The sequence below is a fragment of the Pantherophis guttatus genome, chromosome 4 (assembly GCF_059756535.1).
Source record: "Pantherophis guttatus breed Tessera chromosome 4, ASM5975653v1, whole genome shotgun sequence".
Classification (NCBI taxonomy): domain Eukaryota; kingdom Metazoa; phylum Chordata; class Lepidosauria; order Squamata; family Colubridae; genus Pantherophis; species Pantherophis guttatus.
Window position 1 is genome coordinate 121,469,437 of NC_142066.1, and position 22,054 is coordinate 121,491,490.

At 37.2% G+C, this 22,054-nt stretch overlaps 1 protein-coding gene across 2 annotated transcripts in view; it reads left to right on the plus strand.

The window, feature by feature from the left end:
- Positions 1 to 4,047: 4,047 nt before the first annotated feature.
- Positions 4,048 to 22,054, plus strand: part of MACC1 (MET transcriptional regulator MACC1) — a 37,069-nt gene continuing 19,062 nt past the window's right edge. The window contains exons 1-2 of one of the 2 annotated variants that reach the window (XM_034402608.3): positions 4,048 to 4,231; positions 20,435 to 20,542. In XM_034402608.3, coding sequence (XP_034258499.1) covers positions 20,443 to 20,542 — 100 coding nt within the window. In that variant the 5' untranslated portion in view covers positions 4,048 to 4,231; positions 20,435 to 20,442. Of the gene's footprint in view, positions 4,232 to 18,409; positions 18,543 to 20,434; positions 20,543 to 22,054 lie in introns of those variants that run through there. The other variant, XM_060685689.2, reaches the window with a different exon arrangement.

Below are 22,054 nucleotides of genomic sequence, written 5' to 3' on the forward strand. Positions count from 1 at the left end.
TTTAACACTGATCTCCTGTAGGGCAACTCTTTGAAGCCCCGCAGCAAGAGTTTAAATAGTTTTTTTCCCTCTAGCCATCAGCTGGGACTCAGGAGGCAGCCGGGACTCAGGAGGCAGAATGAAAAATCGGGACTTTTTTAAAACACCGCAGGATGTGGGACAAATTACTAAAAATTGGGACTGTCCCACCAAAAGCGGGACGTCTGGTCACCTTATATATAACTAGTGTCCTTAAATACAGCACTTTTTTCCTTTTGCAATGTATCTTTACCAAGAAAAGACACCATACTTTGACACAAAAGTAATACAGCTTGGGATACATTTGAAGGATGTTATAGCAATTGAGTACATAACTTGCCATACCATAGTTAGCCTCTAACACATCCATCCCAAAGGAATTCAAAAGAAAAAGCTGAAAAAATGATGCATGTTGCCTTGAGTTTTCGCTAGAGAATTGGTGATACTGAGCAATATTGAACATTGTACAATATAAAAAGTAACTGTGTGTGTATGTTTGTATGTGAAGAGTGTGTGCGTGTAGTTATCTATAACCTGCTATCCCTAAATGTCTTGAATGATAATTGGAAGGTAAAAAGTTGAATATAATGGATATTATGTGTTTGTTTCTGGATAAATCCGTTTTGTTTGGAACTCAGACCTCACGTTTTTATTCATGCCTCACTGTTCTTTTGTAATTATCCTAACCTCAAACTATTTAACTATGAAAGCAACATAATAACCACAATTGGCTTCAGGGCCAAAAAGAGAAGGAAAAAAAAAATGAAAATGTATGAATAAATCAGCAGACAGTTACTACTGTATTATTGCCTGAAAAAGTTCTTCTACAAATATTCTGATTAATGCATTGAAACACACAGTTGTTTATTAGGCAATATTAGCAATGAGTATTCCAGATATTAAGGTCATGATCTAAATGTGGTGTCTACTAAAAGTACTGTGTTATCTATAACCTGCTATCCCTAAATGTCTTGAATGATAATTGGAAGGTAAAAAGTTGAATATAATGGATATTATGTGTTTGTTTCTGGATAAATCCGTTTTGTTTGGAACTCAGACCTCACGTTTTTATTCATGCCTCACTGTTCTTTTGTAATTATCCTAACCTCAAACTATTTAACTATGAAAGCAACATAATAACCACAATTGGCTTCAGGGCCAAAAAGAGAAGGAAAAAAAAATGAAAATGTATGAATAAATCAGCAGACAGTTACTACTGTATTATTGCCTGAAAAAGTTCTTCTACAAATATTCTGATTAATGCATTGAAACACACAGTTGTTTATTAGGCAATATTAGCAATGAGTATTCCAGATATTAAGGTCATGATCTAAATGTGGTGTCTACTAAAAGTACTGTGTTGGGCTACTGATTTTAGTCATAGAGGAACTGTGTTAGAAACCAGAAATCAAAAGTTATTTGGTATAACCATCTTTCAGCATTAGTAATGTAATTATAATTATTGTCACAACCAATAGATCAGAACTTGTAGAAAAATGCTAGGAAACAAATTTACTACTTTAAGGTAATTTAATGTAATTAGAATTCTAATCTAAACTTCCATTAAGGAGCTAGTGTAATACTTAAAAGTCAGAAATTATTTAAAAACTAATAGAATAATTAACCCCATATTCAACTTCCAAAGCTGCCTATTACCAATTCAGCACTTTAAAAGAAAGACTATTTTAGTTGTAATTATTATGCTAGCATATAATGGACATGTAGATTTGAGAGATGGGAAAGCAGTGGGCACAAATGATAGGCATCATGACATCAAAGCACAAATGTCAGACCATATTGTATATCATTTAATTACTGCAGAAATTACATAATTATATCATTTGTGTGATGTCAAAAGGGCCTTGATGTCTTGAACTGGATACCTCTGCATAAAGTTTCAGAAAAACAAATCCCTTCATATAAAATCATGAGTGAAATCTGATCCACAAGCAGGCTTGATAATTTGCCATATAGCTAAATCCAAAACTATTTGTAAATTTTCAATAGTGTAGTGATTGGAAAACTGGTGTGTTTCCCCACCAGTTTTTAAGATTAAAAAAATGGGGACAATAGAGCAAAGCTTAACACACTTGCATAACCTAATTCAGGACAAACACCCTAGCAACAAACCAGAACAATGGCTGTGGAAAAGTTATTTTCAAAGTATTTATAATCATGGTCCATTAAATAAAGATTCAGAGGTAGATACCCATTCTCTATACTTCCAAAGAATGGAAGCTTTATGATTCTAATTGCATTTATGTATGTGTCAAGTCCTGTGGTATCATACTTCTCTTAGTAATCCTACTAATAATCAGATCTTCCACTTGTATAAGCCTTTATAGAGAACATCAGGTCTCACAGAAATATGTCCACATTATCCCACAATAGGAACAATGCCCAGCGCCTTCAAAATGCCTTGGGTATATATATAAAAAAATTAGCACTAAAATCACTATATCATTTTGGTATAGGAGTCACACTAGAAGAATAGAATAGAATTCTTTATTGGCCAAGTGTGATTGGACACACAAGGAATTTGACTTAGGTGTATATGCTCTCAGTGTACATAAGGAGAATAAAATACATTCATCAAGAATAAAAAAAATACAACACTTAGTGATAGTTAAGGTTACTAATAAGCTATCAAATCGAACTAGGAAACAAATAAAAAGAATATAATTGAAAGATACAAGCAACATGGTTATCGTAATAAGTGGGAAGAGATAGATACTAGTAAGGAAGAGAAGAATAATAGTAATACAGTCTTAGTAAATTATTCGACAGTGTTGTGGGAATTAGTTGTTAAGCAGAGTAATGGCATTTGGGAAAAAACTATCCTTGTGTCTAGTTGTTTTGGCGTGCAATGTCCTACAGCGTCTTTTTGAGGGCAGAAGTTGAAACAATTTATGTCCAGGATGTTTCACAGTCCTCTTTTTGACTTGTGCAGTATACAGATCCTTAATGGAAGGCAGGTTGGTAGCAATTGTTTTTTCTGTGGTTCTAATTATCCTTTGAAGTCTGCATTTGTGTTGTTTGGTTGCAGAGCCAAACCAGACAGTTATGGAGGTGCAGATGACAGACTCAATAATTATTCTGTAGAATCAGCAAAGATGGAGTTATGGTCTCCTTTAGCATGACTGGATAACTTAGACCACTCTTCTTCTTTCCTAGTTGTTGTGGGGAAAATGCAAAGCAAAACAAAATACCATGTATGCTATTTTGAGTTATGGAAAGTAAGAGGCAGGATATAAAATATAAGATGCTATTCCTTATTATGTATCTGATTGCAATAATACACTGGTCCAAGGAATAACTTTATGTACATCTGGATTATTATACAACAGGGCCTATAAAGATAAATGTGTGTACAGCCTTCCAAGAACTGTAATGTTGCTCTGCCTAGAAATATGTTGATTTAGAGTAGAGCTACCTGGGGAAAATCCTGATAAACTGAAATTTAATTAAAAATAAGAAGTGGATGATGCAAACACAACAATAATCCTGGTGCCTGCATTACTCTCCATCAGCTCCAATAAATCAATATGATTGACAAGGTATTTTCTGCCCTTCTAATATTATCTTCTACAGCTGTTGGTCTACCCCAATTTGCCTGCTTGCTGGCAGTTCAAAGTTTCTCAGGTAATTTGAAAAAGAAGATCTTATTTTCATACATTTTTGAAACCTAGATTCTGTAATGGCAGATGTTAATTTCCACCTATCCCTGGCTTTTTTATATCCTACAAATTTTTAAGGTTGAGAAAAATGAGAGGCATAGACTAGAGCAAGAATACATACATAGTTAAATACTCATTGAGATAAAGCCTGGGTAAACTAAGCAAACTCCACACAAAACAAAATGTAAACTGAACTATTCTCTCCTCGTCTCTTTCCGGCCCAAGGTGAAACTCTAGTAATCAAACCAGTTCTCCTGGTTTCATTTGGAACCTCAGGTGAAGAGAATTGTTTTATGGGTAGTGTAGTTCAACCTCTCCGAAACGCCTGGCTCATTGGGCGTTCGGAAACGGTAGTAGGACTCAGTTTTCCAGAAGGCTCTGCCGCCACTAGACGAGGTGTTGCTCCTAATTAGGAAGGTAATCGATTCTACATTTAGGAAGCTCGCGCGGGATTATCAAGAATCCTGAATCACTCCTAAATTTCTAAAGTGATGCTTCAGGATAATTAACCTCTGCAGATTTGGGGGAAGAGAAAGGTATGATTTTGTTTAAATTGCACGTTTCAAATGTTAAATGAGAAATAGCTAAAATGGGAGTAGACGGAGAAGAGTGTGGTGTAGCTCTGTACCCAAGTCTGATCTTGGCTTTTGGGAAACTTAGCTCATAGCTCCGGTCTTTCCTCGAACATGTGTAAAACCATATAATCCTACCCTAGTTTATACTGTAAAGATTTCTGTGTTAATCAAGCCTTGATTTCGGTTTCTTCTCTAAGAGTTTGTGAAGTTAACATTTAGCAGGAGATACTACGGTAGAGTTTGTGGGTGCTCACAAATTTGAAATTCTCATCCAGGAGAGCGTGGGAGTCCTTTTTCCTTTGTTTTGTAGAGCTCATTTTAAAAACTATTATCCAGAATGGCATTATGCACGACACATTTGGTAGCTTATTTTCTCGTTTGAGCTATATTTTTGTGGGTTGTGCAGTGGATGCCGATCTATACCATAACGAACGTTTTCTTCTGCTTGCAAGGATAAATAATAAAGTTTTAGCTTGGACGGTAGAAATGAACTGATTTCTCCGTAGTCGCATAAATCCTAAGTGCTAAACTCTGGTTATGTGAGGATCACATGGGCAAGGGCGGGGAATGTGGGGGAGAACAACATCCGCCATTCAGAGTTTTTGGGAAGCAAAAATGAGTTACAAATATAAAAAGGGCGTTTTCAGCTGGTGGGCTTCTATTCTTGTTGCAGTTTTATTTTCTTGTACTTTTGTTTCTGTAAATCAAATTTTGAATGGTTGTTGATTGTAGTAGTATTTGCTTATCCATAGCTTACAGATTTATGGCTTATTAAATTTTTTCAAATACTACACTATAATATCCTGATTGTGAGTTTGCTGGGCAGCCCAGGGCAAATAACAGGTGTTAAATAGGTAGTCAGGTTTCTCTCTTGAAAGAAGAGTAATATTCAACTATATCTTTCAGCTATGCAAATAAAGCTGTATGTCATAATAATTCATTATAGCCTATAATATTCGGTGCAGGAAATAGGTAAAACAAATATTTTAATCTAAACAATACTATGTAAGCTAGGCCTTTCAAATGAATTAAGTTGAACTGATTAATCAAGTAAATAAAACTTTATTGCTAAATGTGTGTGTGTGTGTGTGCCAGAAGCTTTAGATAATGGCCAGAGAAATAGCTGTCTAGCAGAAACAGCTAGCATTTTGGTTTCTTAAAGAGGAATACATTTATTAATGAATAATAATGAGGTGGATGTACTTCATAAAAAAACTAAGGTATATTTTCCTGTAAGATTCTACACTTTTCTATATAAAATACCATTTGATAAACAAGATAGTGTTTGCGAAAGTTCTAGAAATGTTCATAAAAGTCTCATAGTTTTTAATTGCATAACTGAATATTATAAACTATCCAGAATCTTTTGGAGTGAGTAGCCATATTAAATTGATCAATAGCAGGGTGGATTTGATTTAAATCGAGTTGATTTAAATCACAATTTAAATCATGATTTAAATCACTAGTAAAAAGGCTTGATTTAAATCAACTCGATTTAAATCATAATTTTTAAAGAGCAACTGTCATCTCTGCTACTCCTTTGACCCACTGTTGACTCACCGAAGTCCCAGTGTTGCAGAATATACAGCCTCATGCTACATAACTAAGCTCCATTTCATGCTGAATAAACTAAATTATTTATGTATCTTAAATAGAAAACTATCTTAAGATAGATTTTTACCCCAAAAGTTTTTTATTAAAATAAATTCGATAAAAATAAAAAAAATCCGATTTAAATAAAAAAAATCCGATCAATAGTAACAATATTCCTGTAATATTTTTCTTGTCAATGCATATTCACCTTAATTGGAGAAAAAAATTTCCAAGGAAAAAGATAATCTTGGTGAATCTTTATAGAGCATTCTTCTACTTAATGATGGGGCAGTGGTTGTAGGTTCTTGTCTTTCACAGTACAATTATTTCTTCCTTGGCTTCTCTGACTTCCCATGATTTAGTTAAATCTCAAGGAAGATTGATAGAAGATAGAAGATCGTATTAACCCCTGGGAATCCTGTCATTGTTGGAAATTATTGGAGAATTCCTTCTCCTGTAGAGAAATTCAGAAAAATTGACCACCCAATTCTTTCCCCACAAATTGATATATTTTTAGAAGGCCATTTATGCCCAGCTCCCTCAATATTTGCCTAAGAAAGATTTACTTTGAGTTGAATGCACTAAAAAGCTATTTATAAATATCTAAAGAAAACCCATTGTAAAAAAAGTTTGTTTTAAATTGGTTACAATTTAAAAATTGTAAATCAAAGCCCACCAATCCAATGCTTTGTAATGAGTTGAACTGCAACTCCTAAAATCCACATGACATGCTAATTGAGTTGTTAAGATATGTAGTCTAATATATCTGGAAGACATTAGGTTGTGGAATGCTAAGCATGGCACACTTATAAAATTCATGTGTGCATTTAATTTTAACATAGGGCAATGAAAAATGCTTTAGGTGATTAATAATTATATGAATTTTTGTTTCATATATTGGGTAAATGTAGTATCACTTAAAACATACAGGATGGCCAGGTTCGCCTGATACGCCAGTTATGCCCCTTTCTGGATCGGGACTCCTTGTGCACGGTCACTCATGCCCTGGTCACGTCACGCCTGGAATACTGTAACGTTCTCTACATGGGGCTCCCCCTGAGGAGCACCCAGAGGCTCCAGCTGGTGCAGAATGCGGCCGCGCGGGTCATTATGGGAGCGACGTGGCGCTCCCATGTAACACCTCTCCTGTGCGAGCTGCATTGGCTCCCGGTGGTCTTCCGGGTGCGCTTTAAGGTGTTGGTTCTCATCTTTAAAGCGCTCCATGGCTTAGGGCCAGGATATTTGCGAGACCGTCTGCTGCTATCGATAACCTCCCACTGGCCAATTCGCTCACACAGAGAGGGCCTCCTCAGGGTGCCGTCGGTCAGGCAATGTCGGCTGGCGGCCCCCAGGGGGAGAGCCTTCTCTGGGGGCACCCGCCCTGTGGAACGAGCTGCCTCCTGGAATACGATTGATCCCGGACCTCCGGACCTTCCGTAAAGCCCTGAAGACATTTTTATTCCACCAAGCCGGCCTAGCCTAAATGGTTTTTAATTGGGATTTTAAATTTTATAGATTTGGGGGTTTTAAATTGGGAACTTAATTATTTAATTCTTTTTTAATTATCTTAACTTTTGTATTTGTATGTTTTTAATTTTGGCTGTTCACCGCCCTGAGTCCCCTCTGGGAGAAGGGCGGTATACAAATTAAATTAATAATAATAATAATAATAATAATAGTGATAGTGATAGTGATAGTGATAATAATAATATAATAAACCTTGTGTCAGGCCTGGAAGCCATCTTACCGGTCAGGGAACCATGACATCTTGTCTTAGAATCTACTGTACATGACAGTATGCTTTACCACAGGGGTCTCACACTTGTGTCGTCACGGTGCGTCACATGACGTATTGTGACTTTTCCCCCTTCGCTAAACCAGGGGTGGGCATGGCCAGTGAGTAAAGCACCTGGCCTGTGGGCCGTGAGTTTGATGGCCCTGTCCTATCAGCTATTTTTGGTCCAATATATTGAAATAGAATGAAACCGGAGATAATTTGAACTGAATATTGATAACTGCAAAATAAATCACACTTGTAAATCAACCCTTCCTAATTTTTTCTCCTTTGAAAATCATTGTCACTTCCTGAAAAACTACTTTTGTGAGCTGGAAAATCTGAATGATATCAGTGATGGGGAAAATAGATACTTACAAGTACCATTATGACTAAAGAGTAGTGAGTTAGCTTCTTCAGGTTTAGAAATACATGCATTTGGACATGCCCATATAATTTTCTTGGCTGCATCATGAAGTGATTTGCGATTGATTTAAAGTTCCAGGAATTTTAGAAGGGCCCATCTAGGTTCTAATCAGATCCAACACTACTTAGCTCTTTCATGGTTAGCTAAAATAACTTGGATTTTAGCTAAAATACAGGGGGGCTTTTTATCAGGTTCGCCTGATATGCCAGTTGCGCCCCTTTCTGAGTCGGGATTCCTTATGCACAGTCACTCATGCTCTCGTCACTTCTCGCCTGGACTACGCTAGCGCTCTCTACATGGGGCTCCCCTTGAAGAGCACCCGGAGGCTCCAACTGGTCCAGAATGCGGCCGCGCGGGTGATCACGGGAGCGACATGGCGCTCCCATATAATACTTCTCCTGTGCGAGCTGCACTGGCTCCCAGTGGTCTTCCGGGTGCGCTTCAAGGTATTGGTTCTCACCTTTAAAGCGCTCCATGGCTTAGGGCCAGGGTATTTACGAGACCGCCTGGTGCTACCGATAACCTCCCACCGGCCAATACGCTCTCACAGAGAGGGCCTCCTCAGGGTGCCGTCGGTCAAGCAATGTCGGCTGGCAGCCCCCAGGGGGAGAGCCTTCTCTGTGGGAACATCCGCCCTCTGGAATGAGCTACCTCCCGGAATATGGCTGATTCCGGATCTCCACACTTTCCGTAAGGCCCTGAGGACATTTTTATTTCAGCAAGCCAGCCTGGCCTGAATAGGTTTTATGGGTTAGGTTTTTAATTGTATTGCTAGGGGTTTTAAATTGGGGTGGCCGTTTAATTTAATTTATTTTTAATTATTTTAACTTTTATATTGTATGTTATTTTAATTCTCGGCTGTTCACCGCTCTGAGTCCCTTCGGGGAGAAGGGCGGGATATAAATTTAAATAATAATAATAATAATAATAATAATAATAATAATAATAATAATAATAATAATAGTAAACTGCAATGGGAAATTCTAAAAATTCTTCCCTTTCATTTTTTCATCTGATAAGGCAAAGAGTCTTACACAGTTGACAAGACCAGCATATTGGTGAAAACCTTGGGCTTAAAATTTTGAACTATTTGTGGTCATTAGTGCATTATTGAATTATAACTCCAGCCATTCCTTACCAGTGGACATGTTGTTGAAGTTTGGCAGCATCTTAAGTCCCACAGATAATCATCCTTGATATTGTTATATGGTAACAGTAAGATAAGCAAAGTAATTCAAGTGGTAGCCATTTTGTTTAGATCTGTATGACAACTGTATCAACTCAGGTGTTAGCGGGTTTTCTATAGCAGTCAAATATGTAGAACTTGGTTCTTTATGGAAAAACTGGTAAATCGGGGATGGTATATATTTGATAAAGATTAGGGGCTATAATGGTTAAACAGTTTCTTTTGGTAAATTGTCCAAAACTTGATAAATCTAGGTATTTTGAATAAGTTAATTCAATATCCTCTAGCAGTTAGTTCAGAACAATAATAAAATAGTGCATTAGGGTTGCTATTATTAATTCTTTAATATTTTCTATTTTATTTTGAATAGCTTTAACAGAAATGCTGTTGATAGAAGAGATGGGTATATACAGTTGAGTTCATATAGTCCTTGTTTGAGGGACATGTAGCAGTAACTTCTTCTGTAAGAGTCCTTAGAATCACTCATTTTTCTGGTTAGCAACATTGGCAAATGTGGTAATTTATTTTTTTAATGTAACATTTTTACCAAAATGCTTATCAAATGTTATATTATTATTTATACATGGCTATAAATGCAATTTTTCCATATTTAAAAAAATAGAGGGAACGAACAAAATATAAAACTGACAGTTGCTTCCTACAATGGATGCCTGGTGTTGTGGCTCCGATACCGGAGCCTGTGTCATCAGCAGGAGAGGACTCCAAGAGTGAAGGAGAGGAGTTGGCAAGGCCTCCCTCTCCAGGACCCTCCTCTCTGGCAATGTCTTTGGCGTCCGCCAAAGGGCAAGAGATAGGGCCGGGGCCAAGCATGTCCACGCAGCCACAGATGGACAGTGATGAGGGTAATGAGTCTTGGCTGGATCCACGCCACCGTCGCAGAGATAAGCGTGCGCAACAGAAGAAAAGGCGTGCCCGAGATTAGGCTGAGTCACTGGACCACACCCCACAGGATATAAAAGGGAGCGTGGTGGCCAGTCAAACCTTGTGATGAACAAAGCTGCAATGCATTGGCCATTCTGCATTGCCGGACTTTTTGCTATAGACTTTGCTGGATTATCTCTAGACTTGATTGACTCCATAATTATTGAGCTGTTTCTTTTGATGTACCAGAAGTGGGGAGAAGTTATCTCTCCTCTTCGTAAGTAATAAACTCTTGGCAGGCAGCCACTAGGTTGTTGCCAAGTTCCGTTATCATAAGGAAAAGGATTTTGCCAGCTGGTTTGGTCTTTAACTCTTGAACGTCTGTTGGTGTGTGTGCGTGTGGTTGGGGACAGAACACCTGGCTGGAAAAACTGAGGGAACTAGCAGAGATGGCTAAATTGATTGCTTTAATCGAAGAAAAGAATGCATCTAACTTTGTTTCCATTGGAAATTGCTTCTGGATTTTGTGCTTGAGATGGGAAAAAATGAAACTTTAACTTTGGGTTTTGCTGATTAGTTTGTTTTTATAGAAATGGCTAGTATATACTATATACAAGTAAAAAGTTGAGACTATAATATTATGTTATTCTACTGTGCAAAAAGAGTTGTAAGTCAATGCTTTTCTACCCTGTTTTCCCCAAAATAAGAAATCTCCTGATAATAAGCCCAATCGGGCTTTTGAGTGCATGGCAATAAGGCCAAGCACTAATTTCAGGGTTCAAAAAAATATAAGACAGGGTCTTATTTTCGGGGAAACACAGTATCTATCCCTTTTATTCTTCACTTTCTCCTCTTCCTTTTTTTTTCTTCTCTTATTTTCTCATTATTTTCATTTACTTTTTATTTTATATCCTGATAAATTAATTAAAAAGTACAGAAAAAAAATACTGACATTTGCATTCAAGAGAGGTATTTTACATTGGGAGAAAATTAATAATACCGTAGTGCTACCCCACAATTCAGCCATCTAGGATCTCTAACAGAAATGCCAGTATGCTTCTAACATATTTTACATTTGATATTTTACATTTTAATTGGCATTATAAGCTTTCTTAGAAAATAAAAAGCATAGACAATTGCAACTGTTTGTTTTGCTGGGAAGTGTGCTTAGTTATGTGGAAAAAAGTTAGAAGCAAGCAAGAGTAGTAGAAAGCCCAGAAAGGCTATGAGAATTGACAGAGAGTGCTGTGATGAATTAGTGCAAATCTTTGGCAAATTAGTAAGTGACTTCTGAGTAGACTTTTGTAAAAGTACTCATAATATGCCTCAAAATTGCAACCGTCTCCAATAAAGGATTAAAAAGATAAGGGAGACTGATCTACTAAAAGATTTACACCAGTAGTCATAAGTCTTTTGGAAATATAGATTGGCAAGAGTCTCTTGTATTTTAAATCTTCATTTAATATACAGTTCCTAATGTATTATCTAGTAGATGCCTGTTTAAGCAAAGCCTTTATCAGCATTCTATTGAAAAAAAAATAGGAGTTTGTACTGGAAATATTACCATTACTTGCATTTGTCCTGTTATATTCAATCTGGGCAGATCTAATAGATTACAAATTTTAAATTGCTGTTTTCTTTGACAGTTATTAGAATGGTTTAAATGATCCTTTTATTGTGTATATTCTGCTATGGTTATGTACTTCCTTCTTCTAAATCAACTGTATTCATTTCTTCCGTGATCCTTGTACAGCAATAAAAGGTGTTCCAAATAAACAGAATTTTTGAATACATTTTGTTTTCAATCCCAAAATCATTTGGTCTGCTTTTATATTCTTAGCTGTTCACTACTTTTTATCATTTTCTTTTTAGGCTTATTCAATTTTTTTTTACAGGTAGTTCCTTCCAGTTGTAAGGATAGTATATTAGTATATTGCAGCAGTATGATAAAGCCTGTGACAGGAACAAATTGAATTGTTTTAAAAATGTTTCACAAAATCCTCAGTTGCAATGCTCTGCACTATTTAGATCTGTTTTCTTATTCCTCACCTGATTTTAATAGAAAGTTCATCATCTTTTACATCAAAATCGAAAGCTTCCTATGACTACCAGCACAGGGAAAAATTCCCTGTTAGCATTATGTCAGCTGATTCGTCATATTCTTGACATTGCTTCAGGCCATGATGCTTAGATATAGCACCATTCTGCTCTTAAAAAAATTGTGTGAAATATAATTAGAGTTCAGGTTTTTTAAAAAGAAAAAATGTTATTGCACTAAGAATTTTAAATAGACATTTTATATTTAATAGCACCAGGTGACCTGAAAATAGGTACTTGTAAATTTCCTAATGAAAACTATTTAAATGTTAGATTGGCCAATATCCTGTCATTGCTCTTAGGAGCTAGAAAATCCAGTACTTGAAATAGTTGTAAAAACTATGTGACAATCATAATTTAAATACAATATGCATTTATAAAGCCTATTGCTCAATTCATTGCAAATATATGTTAGCTAAATCATTTGGTTTTGTTATTTCATCAGTATGAAGGGGAATAGGACAACAACATTTTTGCTTTCTGAAGATTTTTGGCTCTATCTTATTGATTTTTGGTTGCTAATCACAAAAGTAGCCTGTAATTGAACCTATCACATACCATTTTATAGAAATTTTCTGTTGTCAATAATATTATCTATTTTTTTTAATTGAAATAACTATATATTTTTTTTAAAAAAAAGTTTTAACAATCATTACATCAATTTTCCCTCCTCCCACCCCCCCATCCCCCCCTCTCCCTCCAACCCCCCTCCCCCCCCAGACTTCCCAGAGCAAAAACAGGGTCTAGCATAACAAACATAAACTAAAAAAAGCTAACTTTCCAAACTCCCTCTTGCTCTTTAACTCCCCTTTCAACTAACTAAACATATTCAAATATATATGTATGTATGTATGTATGTATGTGTATATATATATGATTCTACTGAGCTGGGGCTGCAGAAAAACCTTGGTTACGTAGGGAAAACCTGGCTAGAGGAAAACACACACACACACACACACACACACACACACACACACAGGTTTCATTCATAAGCTATTTGAAACTTTTTAGTCTGATATTTGTTTTGAATATAGTCAATCCATCTTCTCCATTCCAATATATATCTTTCGTTTGAATGGTCCTTCAAATACACTGAAATTTTGGCCATCTCTGCTAAATTCACTACTTTTAGTGTCCATTCTTCAATAGTAGGCAAGTCTTCCTTCTTCCAGTACTGTGCCACCAAGAGTCTGGCTGCTGTTATTAAATTTAAAATCAACTTAGTCTCTATAACAGTACAATCTGTAATTACGCCTAACAAAAAGAACTGTGGAGTAAATTTTATCTTCTTTTTGAGAATCTATTGACTGTGCTGCACACACGAAAGAAACATGGAACTGTTGTTGATGCATATCCGGTACACCAAGTACAACTGAAATATCTGTGGAGATCCAAAAGTAGTGGTTTTGCTGCTTGGATATACTAACTACTGTTTTACATAAGTGAATTCTGACTGACTATTGTTTGGACACTACGGCGAGATGCATCAGAGACATACAAACGAAAATAGGCAGCAAATCACTTTTGGCTCTGTTGAACTCGTGCAGCATGCTAGAAACATAATGTGAATAAATACGTAATAGTCATTAAAAGTGAATGTCATATTTCTTAAAATTCCTATGTGACATGGTCATTCTGAAATTAGATTCCTTTAAATTGAACACAAATATATCATAATCTCCAAAGGTTTTTCAGGATGCAAAACTTTTGAAAAAATTTGTTTCTGGAGATATTTAATAAAATTAATAAATATTAACTTAATAAAGTTAAATCAATATAATTCTCCCCCATTCTATTCAACAGAAGAGGATAATTTTGTTATCCAAAATTAAGTGAATTAAAGAATGGTAAATAAGAGAGTTCGGGATTCACATCAGTTTTGTAGTATTGATATAGACAGAGCAATTTCATGTATATGTTTACTTCAAAATACTTTCTTCTGTGTAATGTATCAATTATATCAATTGAAAAAGGTATTTTATTAAGCATGTTATACATCATTTAGGACTTTAAATCCTTTTTTTAAAAAAACCTTTTGTCTGATGTGAAAACAGCTCTCGGAGTAGGAAGTCAGCAATAGAAGAGGGTTTTGTTTATTTTTTAGCTAAGTGACTAATAGCTCAGTTTTTAGAACAGGTATCTCCAACTTGGGGTCACTCCAAAACTCAATAACTGCCATGCTTAGCAACAGAAAATTGTGGCCCAATTGTAGTTGTAAATCAAGGACTATCTGTAAGAACTTCTCCCATCTGCTGAGGTAACCTTTTATCAGTTTTGACTCCCTCATTCTTGTCATTGGAAGCCCAGCTCTTCTCAAAGACTTTCCCTTGCAATTTGATTTTCATTCTCTGCACCTTTGTATCAGACTGGAGAGCAGGAGAAATGAAAGCTAAGAATTTTAAAAATTATTATTAATTTTTAATGAATCATTAAAAAAAAAAGTCTGTACAGATAGTCTTCAACTTCATTCAGTGACCTTCCGAAGTTACAATGCACTGAAAAAAGTGAATTGTGACAGTTTTTCACGCTTATGGCTGTTGCAATATCCTGATAGTCACTTGATCAAAATTCAGATGCTTGGCAACTGACTCACATTTATGATGGTTGCAGTGTCCCACAATCATTTTTGCAACCTTCTGATAAATAAAGTCAATGGGGAAGTCAGATTCACATAATAACCGTGTTACTAACTTAACAACCGCAGTGATTCATATAACACATGTAGCAAGAAAGATCATAAATGAGGCAAAACTCAATAACTGCCATGCTTAGCAAAAGAAATTTGTGGCTGAATTGTAGTCGTAAATCAAGGACTACCTGTAAAAACTTCTCTCATCTGCTGAGGTAGCCTTTCTCAGTTTTGACTCCCTCATTCCTGTCATTGGAAGCCCAGCTCTTCTCAAACAAGACGTTCCCTTGCAATTTGATTTTCATTCTCTGCATCTTTGTATCCGATTGGGGATCAGGGAAATGAAAGCTAATAATTTTAAAAATTGGTTTTCTAAAATTCAATATGATGAACTATAGGTGTATAGCAAAATGAATCAGAAGAAGAATATTTCAGTGTGTTCTTGCCAAACTGAAAATATATTGACTAAAAAAAAGTCTCTGCTATTTATTTTTAAATCACAATTAAAGAATAGTACAGTAATTGCTACAAAAAGACTACTTATACATTCCAGTAATGGAGAATAGTGGGTTCTCTGGACAAAATAAAAGCATCTTCCTGGACAGCTAGTCTTGCAGCACACAAGATTGTAAACTTTAATATTATTATGTGATTTATATACATTAACTATATTTTATGTACAGTATATCACAGGAGTACATCCCCTCATATTTTGTAAATATTTAAGTATATCTTTTCATGTGACAACACTTAAGAAATGACACTTGGCTACAATGTAAAGTAGTGAGTATAAGCTTGTATAACAGTGTAAATGTGCTGTCCCTTCAAAATAGCACAACACACAGCCATTAATGTCTAAACTGGTGGCAACAAAAGTGAGTATACCCCTAAGTGACAATGTCCAAATGGGGCCCAAAGTGTCAATATTTTGTGTGGCCACCATTTATTTTCCATCACTGCCTTACCCTCTAGGGCATAGAGTTCATCAGAGCTTCACAGGTTGCCACTGGAGTCCTCTTCCATTCCTTCATGATAATGTCATGGAGCTGGTGGATGTAGAGACCTTGCGTACCTCCACCTTCCATTTCAGGATGCCCCACAGATGCTCAATAGGGTTTAGGTATGGAGACATGCTTGGCCAGTCCATCACCTTTACCCTCAGCTTCTTTAGCAAGGCAGTGGTCATTTTGGAGGTGTGCTTGGGGTCGTTATCATGTTGGAATATTGCCCTGCAGCCCAGTCTCCGAAGGGAGAGGATCATGCTCTTCTTCAGTATGTTACAGTACATATTGGCATTCATGGTTCCCTCAATAAACTAGCTCCCCGGTGCCAGCAGCACTCATGCAGCCCCAGACCACGACATTCCCACCACCATGCTTGACTGTAGGCAAGACACACTTGTCTTTGTACTCCACACCTGGTTGCTGCCACACACGCTTGACACCACCTGAACCAAATAAGTTCATCTTGATCTCATTGGACCACATTCTTCGCTCTTCATGAAACCAAACAGGGAAAAAGACATTTAAAGGTTTCAAAGAGTGCTCCCACCTTAATAATGTCATTAATAGATGAGGATATCTGTTGACAAGATTATGTCTTTTAATTCCTGATTCCTGATTTTAAAACAGTTAAAATCCATGTGAATCTTGTTTCCTAAATCATACTCTTCAGTTAAAGGAGTTGACAAATAAGACAGTGGTTTTCCATTCCCACCTTCTGGGAGGTCATCCATCATCAGGCCTATTTAGCTTTGGATAATATCGGATGATGCCACCTGCTGGGGTGAAGTGAAAGCACAAGATATTAACTGGAGAAGTATTGGCACCTCCTCTGTTATCAATGGAAGGCAGATTTTTTTTAAAAAAAGATGCTTTAGCAATAAAATATAGACCCAATTGTTTATTGAAGAAAGAGTGTTTTTTTTATTAGATAAAGTGAATACTTTACTATGTCTACATCAAGCACATTGGATGATAAAGGTATAAAATCAACTAAGTATCCCTGGCTCTAAAAAAAAGTCATTAGAAGAAGACTTAATTGTCAATAGCATTTTTTTATAAGATAAGCTAATGTTGTAGTCAGAAAACTATATTTTGTTCATGACCACTAAATTAATTAAAGATAGTTTTATATTGATGAAGCTATTGTTGAAAATAAGAAACAAAAATCATCTCAATAAATTTACATAGTTAATAACACATTATCAATTTTTAAATCTAATTTTTTTAATACACTGTTTATATTAATGTAATATACTAATATTCAGCGCATAAGAATTTCAAATGTCACCAACATTTTTTTTTCTACTGGGGGACACATTTGGAATTTTGAGAGTATCTTATGGACCCTCACAAAATAATTGGTGTGGTGGAATAGCCAATCCCCAAATGCCCATAGAGCAGAAAGCAAGACTGTAGTTACCAGACATTTTATTTTCTGTGAATCTGTTTAGACTCATTATGGGACTTAGAGGCACTAGGCAGCCAGAGAGTTCATCAAGAAATTTGTAGATACACAAATGTTATCTAAATCAGGGGTCCCCAACCTTTTGAAACTCAGGGACCACCAGGTTCATAATTTTAAATGCCGCAGACCACTAATACGAATCCAGTGCGCTGCTTGCTGAAGCGCCTGGACTCCTAGTGACTGAATGGGGTCCTTCAGGCACTCTCCCTCCTCTCTCTTTCTCATTCTCTCTCTCTCAACTCTCTTTCCCCCCTCTCTCCCCCCTCTCTCATTCTCTCTCTCTCATCTCTCCCCCCTTTCTCCCCTACTCTCTCTCATTCTGATTCTCTCTCTCTGATTCTCTTTCATTCTCTCTCTGATTCTCTCTCTCTCTTTCATTCTCTGTCTCTCTCATTCTTTCATTCTGATTCTGATTCTGATTCTCTTTCATTCTGTCTCTTTCAGAGACAGAGACCTCCCAGTGGTCTTCCGGGTACGATTCAAGGTGTTGGTTACCACCTTTAAAGCGCTCCATGGCTCAGGACCTGGGTACCTACGAGACCGCCTTCTGCTACCGATAGCCTCCCACCGTCCAGTTCGCTCCTACAGAGAGGGACTCCTCAGGGTGCCATCGGCCAAATTATGTCGGCTGGCGACACCCAGGGAGAGAGCCTTCTCTGTGGGAGCCCCTGCCCTTTGGAATGAACTGCACCCGGACATACGCAAGATCTCTGACCTCCGAGTTTTCCGCTGTGCTCTTAAGACCCTGCTCTTCCGACAGGCAGGGCTAGCTTCATAAATTGAGTTTTAAATTTGGAATTCTTAAATTTTTGGGTTTTTTAGTTAATTGGCCTTAAATGTAATACTTTTAATAATTTTTTAAATTTAAATTGTGTTATTTGTATTGTGTTTTTACCTGGCTGTATACCGCTCTGAGTCCTTCGGGAGAGGGGCGGTATAGAAATAAAATTATCCTTATCCTTATCCTTTCTCTCTCTCTGTCTCATTCTGATTCTCTCTCGTTCTCTCTCTGTCTCTTTCTCTCTCATTCTCTCTGTTTCATTCTCTCTCTGATTCTCTTTCTCTCTCATCTCATGGGCCAGCCAATGTCATGGGGCTGAGAGGAAGTCAAGCATTTCCCTGAGAAACCGAGGTGCGCAGAGCAGCAACAAGGGCCAGAAGAAGCGCGGGAGCGAAGCACTACTTGAACTTCTGCGGCATCAGCATTCCGCCTTGGTATATTTGCACCAGCCGGTGCCACAAAGCAGCTCTCATCTCCTGCCACTTGGGACTCGGAGTGGTAAACGGCGACTGGTCTGGGGAGCAGCCGGATTTTGCTCTCCATTGCAGACACCAGATCGGCCCCCTGCAAGCTCTCATCTCTCAAGGAGCCCGGCCGAATTTCCCACGCTGCTTCAGCAAACGCTCCTTGAGAGATGAGAGCTTGCAGGGGGCTGATCTGGCATCCGCAATGGAGAGCAAAATCCTCCTTGTTCTCTCTGCAGTAGTGCAGCATCAGGATTTGCGCAGCATCAGCATTCCACCTCGGTATATTTGCACCAGCCAGTGGCGCAAAGCAACTGTCTCCTGCTGCTTGGAACTCAGAGCAGTAAAACAGCGTCTGGTCCAGGGAGCAGATGGATTTTGCTCTCCATTGTGGATGCCAGATTGGCCCCCTGCAAGATCTCGTCTCTTGAAGAGTGCTCGCTGAAGTGGCTCGGGAAACTTCGGCCGGACTGCTCAAGAGATGAGAGCTTGCAGGGGGCCAATCTGGCATCTGCAATGGAGAGCAAAATCCGACTACTCCTTGGACCAGTCGCCATTTACCGCTCCAAGTCCCAAGCGGCAGGAGACGAGGGCTGCTTTGCGCCACCGGTTGGCGCAATTATACTGATGCAGAATGCTGATGTCACACAAGTGCAAGTAGTGCTTCACGCCCACAGCTTCCAGCTATCGCAATCGCTGCTTCAGCCTGCTTGCACTTTCCCTTCCCTTGCCGTGGTAACAGCACCATTATTTCATTCCGGACAGAGACGGCTCCGCTCTTTTTTCTGTATTGCACCACCTGCAAATTTGCGCATTGCATGTGCCACCCCGGGGCAGAGATTTCTAGCCCCGCCACGGCCGGTCCCATATTCCAGAGCTGTAGTAGTCACACTCACAGGACTGGCCCATTGGTCATCCCAGAGCAGCTCTTCCATCAGGGTGCACCGGCAAAAATACGAAGATTTCTCCACGGACCACCAAAATTTTCTAGTGGACCACCAGTGGTCTGCAGACCACCGGTTGGTGACCACTGATCTAGATATCAGAGCACTTGATTTTAGAGATAGAAATATCTCTATTAACTTCCATGCTTAAGGGCAGAAATTAATCCAAGTCTTTAATTTTTGTCAATTATGCTAACATACCTCTATATGGAATTCCAACTAATAGCTACACATCTGTTCTTAGCTTTGAGCAATTCTTTGCATATCCATCAAAACTAATCATGTTAAATTCCATTATACAATGCTGTATATCACTATAGTCTTATAATTATCACTACTATTAGGATGTATGTATTTCTTCTCTAGTAACTATATAATACTTACACATAATAGGCAAATTAATAATATCCAGGAATTTTGAATTTCAACTTTTATAATCTCTTAGTCAATATAGCGAAGTGTAGTTAAAAATGGTATTGCCTATACTTATCTGAAGGGATAAGTTATCTATTGTTGTTTCGTTTACTCTAAAAAGGAAAGTTGTATTTTGATTGTTATGTTATATTTTTTTGTCTGTCTTATCTACAATAATTGTATAGCTTTGCTATGTCACATAAACAAATTTTGGACATTTAAGCCAGAAGAACATGCAGCCTATTAGAATAGACCATATGCAATACTTTAATATTACATCTAGACATAATTTATATAGAAAAGAAATTAGTCTTATGTTAATTGGCTTCTTTGTTCTATGCACAGAAAAGATTGCCTTAATAAAGAGGTTTGTTTGAAGAGCTCTTTGGGCTCATACGTGCCTAAAAAATTATTTAGATATTGATTCCCATGCTACATTTTAAATTATGTTTGCAGCTTTAAGTAGTTCTCCATTTGTTTACAAATTTATTTTAAATCATCTAGGAAGAAAAATGTCTGTTTCCTGTCATTTAAAGGAATTTTCATGGAGCAAATCAGAAGGATCTTTGTTTGACTTGGATGATGGAAGCCTTACAAGAAATGATTGGATAGGTATGTAACTGACAGCTCTACTACTTGCACAGAAAATGTAATTTGCTGTTAAATTTTAAGAAGAAAATAAATATTCTGCTATCAAAGCAAAATGGAAAAAAATGGAACTTCTTATATGTGATTTTGCTCCACCACTACAGCCATTGCTTTTTTTTTTTAAAGTTAAATGTAGTTCTAGGAAAAAGTATTTATCACAAAATCACATTCCCAGGGACAATGGTTTGATTTTCTGGAGATATTCTATATAAGTAGTAATGGTGGTAAAGTTGATGTTTAGCTAGATGTTTTCAGTATGGGTGAGAATTTTGGAAGAATACAAAAATGGCTGCCCCTTCAGCATCAGGCCTTTGACTATAATGAAGAGAGGCAAATATAATTCATGTTTTTTCTTTTAAAATACAAACATATAAAATTTGTCAAGAATATTTAGAGAATAAATGTACAGAGAAGGATGATCAGAATGAATAATTCCACTATGAAGTACAATTGTAATAGTTGGGGGCTTTTAGTGTTAAAATTATAAAAATAAAATGATTATTATTTAGTATTTTAAAAAAAGCCTCCTATGCCTTCATCTCGCTTTCTGGTGATTTCATGGATACATCTATGTAGATTTCTTGGCAGAAGTAGACAAGGGGATTGCTACTACCTTCTGGAATTTTTTTATTTCCCAGTGTTCCTGTAAGCCTTTATACTCCCTAGTAGTCTCTTACTCATATTACTACCAGTAGTATAGGTAATCCTCAATTTATGATTATAATAGAGTCCAACAATTAAGGCACTCATGTGACCAGACATAATTTTTTGCAGCAGTAGTTAAGCAAACACCATAGTCATTAAATGAATATCATGGCCATTAAGGAAATCAATGTATTCCTATGGACAGTTTTTTGCCAAAAACTAACAAAAAAAGTCATAAATTATGTTCATGTGACAGTAGAATGCTGCAATCAGCCATAAAGGTGAACCAAGCATCCAAAATGTGGTCATGTGACCATGGGAATGTGAGTAGATGTCAAAACGTCAGAACAAGGTCATAGGTGTCTATGGAAATTGTCAATGGTTGTCCCAAAGATGCTTTTTCCAAAAGGGCAAGTGGATTCATTCATTCATCCATCCTTCCTTCATTCCTTCCTTCCTTCCTTCCTTCCTTTCTTTCTCTTTCTTTCATCTGGTCTGAGGTCTGGTCTGGTCTAAGTTAGAACTGAGAAATCTTTTTGGATGAGAAGCAAAATGTTTTCAAAGAAAAAAACCAAGGAAGTCCAGTTGCCTTTTGGGAAAGCACTTTTGGAACAACAGGGTAATAAGTAGCTTTGAGAGGCAAGTCTGTTATAACTTTGAGTGCTTACTAAGTTGAGGACTACCTGTGGTCTCTTATTCAAGTTACTTACCAGAGCTAGTCTTCTGAACTTTTAAATACAGATAAATTCAGGCAGCTCCTATGGAGATAATCAAGATAAAGATATAATATTACAAATGGGGTGGTAAAAGTGGCAAGTTCACCCACTCCTC